The sequence below is a fragment of the Channa argus genome, chromosome 14 (assembly GCF_033026475.1).
Source record: "Channa argus isolate prfri chromosome 14, Channa argus male v1.0, whole genome shotgun sequence".
NCBI lineage: Eukaryota > Metazoa > Chordata > Actinopteri > Anabantiformes > Channidae > Channa > Channa argus.
The window spans coordinates 6,601,226-6,614,341 of record NC_090210.1 but is presented as its reverse complement, the minus strand read 5'-3'; the positions used below and the strand labels follow the sequence as shown (position 1 = coordinate 6,614,341).

General features: G+C 37.7%; 1 protein-coding gene across 3 annotated transcripts; it reads right to left on the bottom strand.

The window, feature by feature from the left end:
- Positions 1–3,951: 3,951 nt before the first annotated feature.
- On the bottom strand, positions 3,952–9,669 carry LOC137098629 (spindlin-Z-like). 3 transcript variants are annotated; one of them, XM_067475069.1, is made up of 5 exons: positions 9,541–9,669; positions 8,831–8,888; positions 7,214–7,473; positions 6,387–6,620; positions 3,952–6,044 (listed from the first exon to the last, which is right to left on the bottom strand). In XM_067475069.1, exons 2-5 carry the CDS (start codon positions 8,872–8,874, stop codon positions 5,839–5,841), a joined length of 744 nt encoding a protein of 247 aa, XP_067331170.1. In that variant the 5' UTR covers positions 8,875–8,888; positions 9,541–9,669; the 3' UTR covers positions 3,952–5,838. The 3 variants fall into 3 exon arrangements, with proteins under 3 accessions (XP_067331170.1, XP_067331171.1, XP_067331173.1); XM_067475070.1 differs by having other exon boundaries at positions 8,847–8,888; positions 9,541–9,668; XM_067475072.1 differs by lacking the exon at positions 9,541–9,669 and adding an exon at positions 9,461–9,483 and having other exon boundaries at positions 8,847–8,888.
- Positions 9,670–13,116: the final 3,447 nt, after the last annotated feature.

Genomic DNA, 13,116 nt, shown 5'->3' with positions numbered 1-13,116 from the left:
TTTGTTCTAAGTGTTTATTAATCAACTTGTATTTGAATTTACAGTATTTCTTTTATATTGGTCGAATAAAAGCTGAATGTAAACCTCTTAGGCTACAGTAAGTGTTTCCCTGCATTTTTTTCACACCAGCACCAACATCCACATAACAGTGATACTAAACCACATAAAACACAAATAGTAAGTGCTTTTTTTAAAAAAAAAACAAGTTCTGCTCCATGCTCCTCCTGTGTCCAACTAACTTCACTCTCTTCTGTGCTCAAATGTCTTTCTGGATGAACTGTCCTGTTGCCATAAAGTTAAACCTAATGCTGTACTGTATGCAACACTTGGAATACTCAAAGGACTATATGCCTGTCATCTATCAATAATAGGGCTCTTAATCCCTCTGTGGACTTAAGTGGCTGCATCAGTTACTGTAATGGACAGTGGGTAGCACTTGTTTTCTACAGTAATTCAGGGTTTTGAGCGACCATGTTAAAAAAGGAGGTGGGGGGGGGGGGCAGTTTTGTTGTGCAGAGTTGCAATTTGCAGGAGAGGTCATCATGGCGGTGTAATACACATCGATTATGATGGTGTCATAAAAATCCAACTGTGCAGGCAATCATCCTCATTAATAAAACAAGTGCTAGGAGGCTGACCTGACCTTGTGCGTGGTGACTAACACGTCGCTGCTCTGCATGATACCAAAGAAGACATTCACTTTGAACTCAGTATCAGTGTTAGAGGCCTGGGAATAAGACTCACACACACAGTTCAATCTCTGTTTGTAGTCCCCCCCCCTCACTTCACGGCCAGTATTTGGTCTGCTTATGAGGTGGAAGCAGAGATGTGCGTTTTCTGAGCTTTGATTAATATCAGTAAATAGACCTCAGCAAATATACAATCAGCAGAGAAGACTCTTTGCTCTACTGCTGGTTAACAGCTGATGGTGTATTCACAAAAATCAAGACAGTTGGTTTTTCATATAGGAAAAGGTAGTAATAGACACAAGCATATAATTATAAGATCTGAATATTACTGAGATCCATTGTGTGAAATTATACTATTATTTATTGCTCCTATATAAACAGGACACGAGTTTTAAAAAGAAAGACTTTACATATTAAGAAGTTGAGGACACAACACATGTCTCCCTTTTTATGGTTACCAGGATACCTGCATGAGTGACCTGACAGGATCTCCATTTTTGTAATGCTTAACAAAGGCCAATTTTAGAACTTGAAAATAATTTTATCAACAGAATGTAATGACTGCCTGATTTACCATCAGTATAATCCTGAGTTGACATGAAACCAGCATGTAAGATGTATTTGAATGATGAATCATCTTTATCTTCCCTCACAGTAAAGACGAAAAAAATCAATCATGTCACCGCCTCCTGTTAATCATGATCACAGACAACGCGTGCAGCCCCCTTTCCACTCATAAAGCATGCAACATTTTAATTAAAAATGCATCATAGCTGGTCTCATTCACACTGCACCCTGTAAGTCTCCAGATTGGCGGCATGCTGGTTTTTCATATATAAAAACCAGGGACTGGCTTGCGTTGCTAAGCAACACAAAAGAGTCAAGTGCATTTGTTTATTGGCCAATGAGAATGCAGACAAAGTTTCAAGGTTTTTGAGGTCCTGTAATAATGTCACTCACAGAAAAAATAGAGGCGAAGATTTTCTAATAACAACCTTTCATATATTTCAGTGGCTGTATAAATAGTGTAATGAATAAACCAGTTTTTGTGTTGCACCATCATACAGCTCATAAAATGGCTGTTTGGTAAAGAAGTAAAAAGGTAGATTATATATTGTTGGGTTCAGCCCTATACAGATTATTAAAAATATCACTTAATCCATTTTCTCTTGAGAGAAAATGACTCAATAAGTTATTAAAACTCTGGTCAGCTGTCTGGCTACATACTAGGTATGATCAGTTTAGTTTGTACTGTATTTATCCGTTTCACAATGAAAGGGGAAAATTTTGATTTTTCTTTTTAGGGTCCAGGAAGAAGATATCTCCACTTTAACATTTTCATCCCCACACATTTAGATCTGCAAGCACTACTGCCTTGTCTGAGTCACACATCACCACACTAACCAGATTTGTATGTGGTCCTTTATTTGTCCTGTTTTGTCTGAATTAGAATTCAAAGCTACAACCACATCACATGAAAAGAATCAGATATTTCAGTGTATAATTATATCTGTGAACAATTAAAGTGGTTGCCAAGAGTCCAGGCAGATGGTTTCTTGTAAAAAGAAAATGGTAGAAAATAGTGATGGATGTGTAAAAGGAAGTGCACAACAGGTGACAAATTGAAACAGACACATTCTCAGGAGCACAGACCTTGTGTAATGCATAAACTCCCTCCTCCTCATTGTTATTACTATCTGGGCACCCAGCCTGGTGTGATGGTATGCCAACTGTCTGTACTGGCACCAGTCACCAGCAGCATGCACCCTGGCACCTTGGGGGGAATCTTGGGGAGGTGGAGACAGTCAGCAGTCAGCATGTGGCTACATGTTGGGTCAGGAGGAGCGGGAATCAGGAGAGAACATGTCTGCCCATCATCAAAGCAAAGCTGACATTTGATGAACAGGCACAGATCAGCCCTATTTTCAGACATAAGCTCCACCTCATGGTAGATCGTGACTAGCATAAAATATGTGTGAGCAGGGTCACCTCTAATATAATATTGCTGGTGTTGAGTAAATTAAAAACATAACGTAAACCATGACAAACTGGGATAAATAAGTAGCAGTTTTAATTATGAGATCTTATATTCATGCATGTCATTATTTCCAATTCTTAACTCCACCAGGGACTGTAGGGCCACTAACTCCTGATCATATTTACAAAAAAATATAATTATATGCATTAAAAGACCTGTCATCTACTAAGAGGCACAACAGTTACAAAGCAATCAATAAAGATTAGGATCATATTTAGCTTATAGTCTACTGCTGCAAAATTAACAGACATTTGGTTTGTAAAGATGCTGAATTATCTGCTATATTAATAGCGTGTTCCCGATTTCATTGGCCTTTAAATACAGAAGCTAATCAGCAATTTGATTGAAATAGACAATAAAAAGTGTAGCTATAGAACAAGATGATCACTTGAGCCTCTGAGTAATTTGACTTTTTTTAAGTACGATACTTGGCTTTTTCTTTAGTTGAGGATGATCTACGTTCAGAATGAAACATCTCAACAACTATCAGGAAGATCGGCATGAAATTAGGAACATACATTCCTGGACCTTGATCCCAGGTGATGGGGACCCTGAGAACTAATAAGGACTTTTCCTCTATCGCCACCAAAGGGTAAACATTTGTATTTTTAACTTTAAGTTCAGCTGTCATTAAATGTTGTCCTCAGGATTAATTCATTTAGTGCCATCATTATGGCAAAATTACGTGTCTTATTTGACAAACGTACACATAGTTCACACATAATCATCACCCTCAGCTATACTTTTAAACATTAGCCTGGCAAGTATTCAAAACTAGTGAAGAATGTAAACATGGTAAACCTTATACTATACTATACTATACTATACTATTTGTATTAGCATTGTTTTCGCAAGTACTTCACAATGACAAGTATTTTCTGAATACGTCTTGTTTGTTTAGTTAATTTAAATGGCACCTGTTGTCTTCTGGAAAATGTGGACAGTTAAGAGCTTTTCACAAAGACATTTTTATATCTCTATATTGTGTGATGGTATTTATTATTCAAAGAATGAGAATATTTAGGAAAGTGCATTTCAGCATCTAATTCACTACAAAGCATGAAGATTTTATTCTTTCTATATATTTTATTTCACCATTACACTGGAAATATAAAGATAGCTTCAGATTAAAGCAACGTATTTGACAAAATGTGTGCAGAGTACTTGAGTCTATTCACTGTTTTGAAGTATTCCTCTATAATTTGGAAGGTCAAACAGAGAGGCCTCTGTAAGCTCATTTAATTGTCTAGAAAGTGGCATTTCAAACAAGTACAAGGACAATACAAACATAAAACCTGCATTAATTCTGGAAATATTAACATTCTGCCTTTTTCTTTAACTATGCCATTATTTCAACAATATAGAGCTTAAGACATGAAAGAGTGGGTCATGGGGTCAGAATCTTGGGTTGTGAACTATTGTATGTTTTTAGAATGTATATACAGTATCACCTCTGACCAGCCTATTTATTCATCCATTAGCTGTAACCACGTATCCTTGAGGGTTGCAGTTGCTGGAGCCAGCCACAGTTTACACGGGCTGAAAGGCGTCATACACCTTGGATAAGTTACCAGTCAATCACAAGGCTAACTTGTGATTGGTAACCAATTTCAGGTCACTGGTTAATGCAAACCCTGTTTTTGCATCAGGGTAGGAAACCCAGCAGGCACAGGGAGAACATAGAAACTAGAAACATACAAAAGCAGACAAAGGTTCCAATAGGTTTGCAGGTGCGAAGCCAGAGCTTTGCAGCTATAAGGTAACAGTGTTAAACACTCCAACACGGTGTCATACACAGCAAAATCATAGGGGCTAAAATATGCATCAAAAACAATTTCCAGCATAATGGGCTAAATTTATCTTTTTGTTTTACTGGAAAAAACAACTTTTAATCATTTCATTTATAATTCATATAAACAACATAGGGAGATGCTTATGTAATATTGCATTCATGTAATGTCACAATCTGATTACATGAGCATATTGTACCTCTTACAACCATGATAGAATACATTCACCTGAACGAAGAAAATATCGACTGCAACACAAACAGTGTTTCACAATGACTGGGCAAGAACATGATTTTTGAGCAGCTTTGTTTTACGTTCATAAAAATGTCTCAAGATTATATTTACAGAAAACAACATACTTAGAATCACAAACAAATTTTGTGGCCCGAATATACATCACATTATCATTTTTTGGCAAATAATAAAGACTGGTTAAAGTCTGGTTAAACACTAAAAAATGTTGGCGGCTAACTGGAACTACTGAAATAGTTTGCAGCACAAACACAGCTGAATTAATTTGACATAAATATCAGTATTTTTCATTAATTATAATGTAGAAAACTTGCAGTTTACATTAAGAAACAGAACAGAAATGTAGTACATGGTGTTTTTGATTATTCTGCATTTTCTAAACATGATGTTAAACACAGTCGAGTCTCATCAATGCCTAGACACTTCAACTGAAATCTGAGTTTACTGTGATGGTAAAAATAGCATACTGGTAAAAGGAATTTCACTTTTATATTCAGCAAATTGAGGCCTACCCAGTGACACACATAATGCACAGCAGACATGTTTTTCCAAAAGTTACCAGCAGCACAGCCAGATATTCCAGATGGAATAAATATCACAGGCATATAAATATGAAATGAAATTAAAGTAAAAATAAGAAGTAAGAAAGCGCTATCTTTTAGTTTGATGTGTTGCTTACAAAAAGTATGACTTTGGGGTTTGATTGTTGCACTATACAAGTGGGATTTAACCAAAACAAATGTCTAGCCAACTGTCATCTGCTAGGCTATACAATCTGTCTCATACCTGCTTTATTTACACTGACAAGATGCATCACAGATGAAGATCAACTTAAAAATAAGAATTAAAAACAAAGGTGTCTTGTAATGTGTGATTGAAAGAAGCCTTTGGAGGCCATATAATTAAAGCAAAAACTAAATAATAATATTAAAATAAAAAAGACAGGGCTCTTGATCTTGAGCACATCCTCCCACTGGAGGGAAAACTGAAATCTCTAACACTTTAACAGGTAACGACTGGTCGGGACAAAGATAAGCCGTCAGCGGAAGATAAAACTGGACAGTCACTACTAGGTGGTCTTCACCAGATCATAGACATGGATGTGGACATCATCGTCATATTTAATGTAGTATACTGTGGGCTTTGCTGGAACCTGGTAGATGACCAAGCCCGTCCTCTTCAGACCGTTATCTGTGACATACTCCACCTGTTTACCAACAAGACTCTCTGGCTCCTCACCCGGCTTCCTGTCCGCTGGCAGCAGGTGTTTGTTCTCTGGACGACAGATGTATAAAGAAAGTTCAGATAAGTAAGAAAAAGCCAAAATGAGAAGACTGTAACAGGAAAAGACAACTCGCTCAGGGTGACATGGTTTAAACTTTTACAAAAAACTGCAGGTCAAGATATCAAATTATCTACAGAAGGTGAACTTTAGCCCATATCAAACACGCAAGTAGTGTTTCTTCAAGATAAGAGTAGACGCTCTTTCGACTGAATCAATAACAACTCAAATACAGAATGTATAGAAAAGGTGTGTTTAGCAGTGTGGTATCTGTATATTTTCCAATTTCCAGGAGGCACTGTGTTTGTGTAGCAACAAAGAAGTTGTTACTATACCCGACTCCGGCAGGACACGTAGATCTCCGTCCTTATAATCATCCCACAGCTGGTACATGTACAGCACCGGGTCCTTCTCATAGGTGATGTAATACCAGTGGGTCATGATGGGGGCTCGCGACAGCACCATGCCTCGCCACTCGTTTTTTTCACCATCCTCCTTCTCGAACAGATGCTCCACAGCTCGTCCCACTAGCTCCTCCGCCCCAGGAGGCACCTTGATCTTATTATTCACTGCAGTAAGGACATGACACTTTGATGAGCTTGTTAAATTTAACTTTATAGATCCCCGATGATATTGGTCTATTAAGACACCATTATATTGCTGACAAAGCACCAATAAATCTGCCATAATCCTTGACCATCAGATGTATTAAATATGAGTTTTACATTAGCACAGAGACTTAGGGAATGTTTTGACCATAATAAAAATCATTCTAATTATTTCCTACAATCCAAGCTATGACAAAAAGCTATGACATTTTGTATGATTCTCGTTTCTTTTGACTATTAAATCATTGCAATAGGTTTTCATTCAACATGCAGTTTAGCTATCTTTCCACATTTGAGGCATAAGAACTGGGTGGCTGGTGTTAACAAAAATGGTCACTGCACAAAAACTGATTCAGAGAAAAACTCCAGCCTCAAATCCCTCCCCCAAAAAAGGCCACATTGTGAAGACCTTGGCAATACGCTGCAGAAGTGACCAAGTGTGAAATTATACATGTTAAAATAATAAAAATAATGAAATACTGTTTTGCACAGCCGTGCAATTCTAAAAAATCACAATCATCATCATGATTACAGAAAAATGTCATCGCGCTTACCAACTTTCTCTGACAACACCTGCAGGTTGGATACCCGGCTGTCTTTGAACAGCTCGATGCCATAGACACAGTCGAAGCCATCGTATTTGACCATATACAGAGAGGTGTTGACAGTCAGACGCTCTAGAACTGTGCCTTTCCACTTGGTCACGTTGCCCTTCTCCCTCCAGGTGTGTTGAATCCTGCGGCCCAGCAGGTTGTCAGGATCTGGGCTCAGGGTTGACGCTGAGCTCTCACTCAGCTCCCCACTGCTACGCTTCCTGTAAATATAATGGGAATATGGTTCATGTGTGTTATATATGTCGATATTTATATATTATTTGTTGATCTAGATAAACTGCTTATGAAGTTTGTTTTTGGCTGTGAACGTCTTTATGATATAAACCAAGATGTAAACTCTATAAATGGAAATGTTACATAAACACAAGGGTTTAAATCTGTTATACATTAATATTAATTTGTTTCATGCCTCCACTTAGCTAAACCAGGGAGTCATGTGAAGTCAAGTACAGTACTGTAGAATTACTGCAAAAATGCTTATGTTAATTCATTCATGTGTGAGTAAGTTATCTTATTATTTTTTATGACTTCCTAATGCCTTAAACCCCAGGCCACTGGGTAGGTTCATCACCACAAGTTCATGATGTGTTGACAAACAGCCTAACTTTAAATTATATTTTATAATTATTGGCCAAAAGAGAGCAGACTGAATCCAATAGAAATTATGGAAAAATAAAACAATGCAACAGAAAGTATATTTAAAAAGCCACTAGGATGGGGTTGAATTGAAAAGGAATATTGGAAACTCTAGCATTAATTTTAAGTCAGCATGTTTGTTTAAAGGGGAATTTTTTTCCAGAGTAGATAAGAGTATTTCCTGCTCGGTCAACCTTGGAGGATACGTAAAGGGCAACTTCACCAATTTCCTTATATTAAAATATCTTTCTTCTTCTGGCCTCCAGGTGACGAGTTTTACATCAGGCAGTCTTACTCGAATCTGGCGCTCCAGGAAATACTTCACTCCGGAGATCACTGTATGATGAACATTGAACATTTATTGTACTTGCTTCTCAAATTAGCCGATGACAGATCAATTGTACATATAAGTTTAAGTACAGTAATCTCAGAAGCACGTTCACAAACAGCTTCATCAAACAAGTTTCTCAAAGTATGGCTGAACTCACTGAACTCACACACATCATACAACACACAAAACAGTACAGTTCACAATACACACTACATAAAATTAAACCTAAAACTGAGGAAACTCTATATTGGCTCATACACCGATAATATCATCTGTGTATCTCTGAAAAAGCAGGTTGATCACGATCACAACCTCCATAGTGCAAGAAACAAGATGACATAATCTGAACTGAAGGTTCCTCCAAGTGATGTCATGTGGAGGCATTTTTCAGCCAGAAGAAGAAAGATATACTAATATAGAGATGTCAGAGACATTTAAAAGCATTGTTTTATATTGACACCCAAAACTTAAGCCATAGGGAACAACTTGAAAATTGGTGAAGTTGCACTTTAAGAAAATAATATTATACACACATACATATAGTGAAGCATAGCATATTATACATTAATGTTAAAGAAGTTTAGCCATACTTGATATCTGACCCACCTGCCCCGTTTCTTTGACATTTTTCCATAAATTCACACAACCCTGTGAGACACAAGACAAGTCAGTTAGTAAAGCTGTCATGACCAGCTGACACTTGCATGCTCCACTAACTCATATTAATTAAAAGGGTATTTATCAGTAATTGTGCAGCAGACACACTCATGGTGCACAGCAGGTCTGCTGCCGCCAACTCAATCCACCACAGTCATGCAAATTAGCCAAAAGACCCGCATTACCGGATGTAAACAAAATATCTACGACATGCCCTGAGCTAATGCTAACTAATTTAGCTCCTTGCTAATTCAGTGTATATGAACATATTCATAAAGCTATCCATATGGCTAATAAATGTAGAACTTTACCGAGGCTAGCTGAATTAATGTCGACGTGTCTGATATTTAGCTACAGTAGGTCTAAAATTGGAAACAGCTGGGCTGCTGGCGTAAATGAATCATTTAAGTCACTGTTTATTTAAAATGAGCAGCATTTGTGAGAATTTGGCTTCTACATTTCTACACATAGCTAGCTGAACAAAAGGAAATGCATCGCCATGTAAGCGCTGATTTTGCACCATGGCTGTGGATACTACATCTACGGAAAAAATAAGGACTGACCATGAGAAATTAACTTATATCTTTAGTGTGGTCGACTAGTTCAGTAGGTGGGAACCGGCAGAATAAACTGTTTGCCCTACCTGATCAATAATTTCACATGTGTTTGTCTTTCCAGAGCAGATTCCACCACCTAGACAAGATACGCGGAAACGACACGAATTTGTGGACTACACCTACCAGAAGGTACGCACGGCTCGCAATGCAATCTGGGACTTGAAGTCGCTTCAATTCCACTGCTTGCAAAATAATCCCAAACTACTTTAGGTCTAATCGTATCCACATGTGCACACGGATGCTGACTTCTGTATAGTTGCAAAACTGGAAAACCGTGCTTATACATTTTTCTCTCTCAGGTGTTTAGGACGTACGGAAGCAACCAAAGTCCCAAAAACTGCATTTCCCATCACTCACCATTGATTAATTCCATATTTTCTTTCGGTTCTTGACTGCTTCAAAATTACGTATTTCTTCCTTTGACACCACCCTGCCCAGCAATGCTTATAGTCATATTACAGTCACAGAAAGAGAGAGAGGTGCAACCCATTGTAAGCTAGACGGAGTTTCTGAGGCACTAAAGTTTTAATTTGAATAATGAAATAAAATTGGAATGAAATAATAATAAAATAACATAGTAAAATAGCATTTTATAATAAAAAATACTTTCTTACAATTCACACAATTAGACTGTCATTAGGAAACAGTGAAAGCAAATTTGATACGAAGTTTTAACAAACAAAGTCCCGCTAAAGCAATGAAAAACAACAATTTATCTGTGTTTTTGTTAACCAACATTTATTTAATAATGAACGTCGGCTCACTTTATGATTTTAGGCCATGGATCCTATTTGGGGCTCAAATATGTTCCAAAACACATTTTAAAATACATGGTAAATTTACCACCGTGCCACCATGTTAATTCTATTTTAACGTTTTGCTACCGTTAAATGCAGTGAGTATGGTCCTTTCATTTTTCTGAAATGGTGAAATGCTTTTTTTCTACCACAAGATGTCATACTGAACACAAATTCTCTGCCATGGCTCTTTGTCTTAGTTTAAATGATGGACCAACCAGTGTGGAGAGTGAATGATGCCGTAACCTTGGGTGCCTGTCTGACAGCTTTTTCAGGCTGAGAGCTCTTGGTTTTATCTTGTGTCAAAGCACCTGTATGTGCGTGACTCACCTGTGATCTGGAGGTGAATAAAAATGTATCTTGTGTTAATGGTGATGACAAAGCTATATGTATACATGTAATTTAATGAAAAATAAACTCTTTGCAATTTCGTCTTAATTGTTATCAGTTTCACACAGGCTTTGTCTTATTTATTTCAAATATTTATGTATATTTCTCTAATATTTGTGTAAAATTCCAGTACTTTCACATACAAATAGTTATTTAAAAAAACAGATATAACTGTGGAACTGGTGTTTCAGTTTATAATATAAAATAAAAATGAAAACACAGTGAGGATTTAATAGACTGAATCCAATCTATGTATTCTTCAATTCAGTACCCCAAATTTAAAATTCTGTAATGTGACAGCTTTAAAGCTGCATTTAGACTTTCATGTTGGGGTATACAGACGCAAAACACTAAATATAATAAATAATATATAATGATAATTTAATAAACCTCCCTTGAATCCACATTTTGAAATGATGGGAGGCTAAATGCATTTTCATGGGCTTTAACCACACCAACAGTCATTTTCTTCTATTAGGTTTAAAGTCCACTGTGAAATTTCTGAAGCTGTTACCTCTCATCTAGAGCTATAAATTAGTTTTACCCACAGAGACATTTCTCTGTCTTCCATTTGAGTCTGTGGTGGTGTAAGTGGTTACAGTCAGTTCATTCTCTCTACTAATGAAATAATGTGTGTGTGGATTTAAACAGTTTGATCACAGATATTTCATATCAGTTTGTCACAGACGGAATTGCTGCGAGGTGTGAGTCAGTGTTGGTTGGCTGTAAAGCTGACAGCCTTTGTGAGAAAGCCAGTGTTGAATCGACACAAAACTGTTCGGCATCCAAGGTTGCCTCCTCTTGTCCTTGGTGTTGTCACAGCAACAGAAATGGCCTGGATGTTGGAGAAATTGGCTTGCTTCACTTTTTTGTTTTCTGTTTTAGTCCCAAGATGCTCTACAGCAGGCACTTCAAAAATCTGCAGAGGTCACTCAGTCTAACAGGTCAAAATGAAATAAAGAGGGAGGCTGCGACTCAGCAAAATAAAGGCTGTTTGATCTCTTTATTTACATTTAAACTGAATGCATTGCTTTTTCACAGTCGCAAGGCCTGAAGATATGAATCTTTGTGACTACTTGTCTGTCTGTCATCTTTCGCTCCTCCTCTCTTACACGTTTCTTCACTGCTGCCATCTAAGGAGGGGGCCCACAGCGACCCTCTCCTCTGGGACACCATGAGAATACCGCTTCCAAAAATAGAGGTATGCTCCTTTCCTTCCATCCTGCTCTTTGCAGGTATCTCTCTCCTCGCACATCATTGCTACACTCCTTCTGACAAATGCTGTTGATGATTTTTGTCAAGTATTTCAGGGAGATTGTAAAGCAGAGTGTTAAAGTCAATCCAAGGTTAGTGTGTGTTTGTGTGTGTGTGTGTGTGTGTGTCTGTGTGTGTGTGTGTGTGTGTGTGTGTGAGAGAGAGAGAGAGAGAGAGAGTGTGTGAGAGAGTGTGTGTGTGTGTCCACTGATTAGATATCTCTATTATTAGCAACATCCCTATGCAACATGAACTTTCGGAGCTTTAAAGGGATGGGGTTTCATGGTGTTATCATGCATGTCTGGAGCTGAAAGAAACTTGATTTGAGTGTGTGCACGTGTGTGCGTGTGTGTGTGCGTGTGCGTGTGTGTTTTGGTCAGGACCACAGCTCATCCTTTGAAGACAACGTGACAAATGAAGATCCATCCATCCAATTACATTATCTTTAACTTATCTCCTTTTCAGGTGGGCCAGAGCCAGCTGCCAGAAGTGGGGTACACCCTGGACAGGTCACCAGTCTATCTCAGTGCCAACATAGAGAGACAACCATTCACACTCATATTCACACCTATGGGCAATTTTAGGTTCACAAATTAACCCAACATGTGTGTCTTTGGACTGTGGGAGGAAACTGGAGTATCCAGGGGAAACCCACACAAGCATGAGGAAAACATCCAAACTTCAAACAGAAAAGTTGCTCCTGGTAGGTGCATTTAAACGAGGGACCTTCTAGCTGTGAGGTGGCAGCGCTAACCATTCCACCATTTTGCTGCTCATACACAGCAACTTTTACATTTTTTGAATCTTCATTTATGAATAATTACAAATTCTCCTATGTGGAAAATGTATAACATTACAGCTAATTTCAGTATTTACTGAAATAGCAGCTTCCACATAACATATTGCAAAGCTAAAAGAGATGCCACAATTTTATTTTTATAGACTTGATAATGCTAATTTCAATTGGATATGTTGTATCACAGTGGATTGATAGATACGACTCAAGTGATTAAGGTATCTGTACATATGCATGGTCACTCCTCTTTGTGATGTGTGTTTGACAATGGAAGATTTTAGCTAAATTAAAACATTGTTTGGATCAATTTAATTATGTTGCCTGGAAGCTTTTAGTGAAGTACAGTATGTTGATCTGTTGACTGT

Excerpts from the sequence above, each read along its gene's own strand:
- LOC137098629 (XM_067475069.1), bottom strand. The coding sequence starts at position 8,874 with ATGGAAAAATGTCAAAGAAACGGGGCAGGTGGGTCAGATATCAA. Across the intron at positions 7,474-8,830 it reads GCAGGTGGGTCAGATATCAA|GAAGCGTAGCAGTGGGGAGC; the intron begins GTATGGCTAAAC and ends TTATATTTACAG. Across the intron at positions 6,045-6,386 it reads ACGTGTCCTGCCGGAGTCGG|AGAACAAACACCTGCTGCCA; the intron begins GTATAGTAACAA and ends TCTGTCGTCCAG.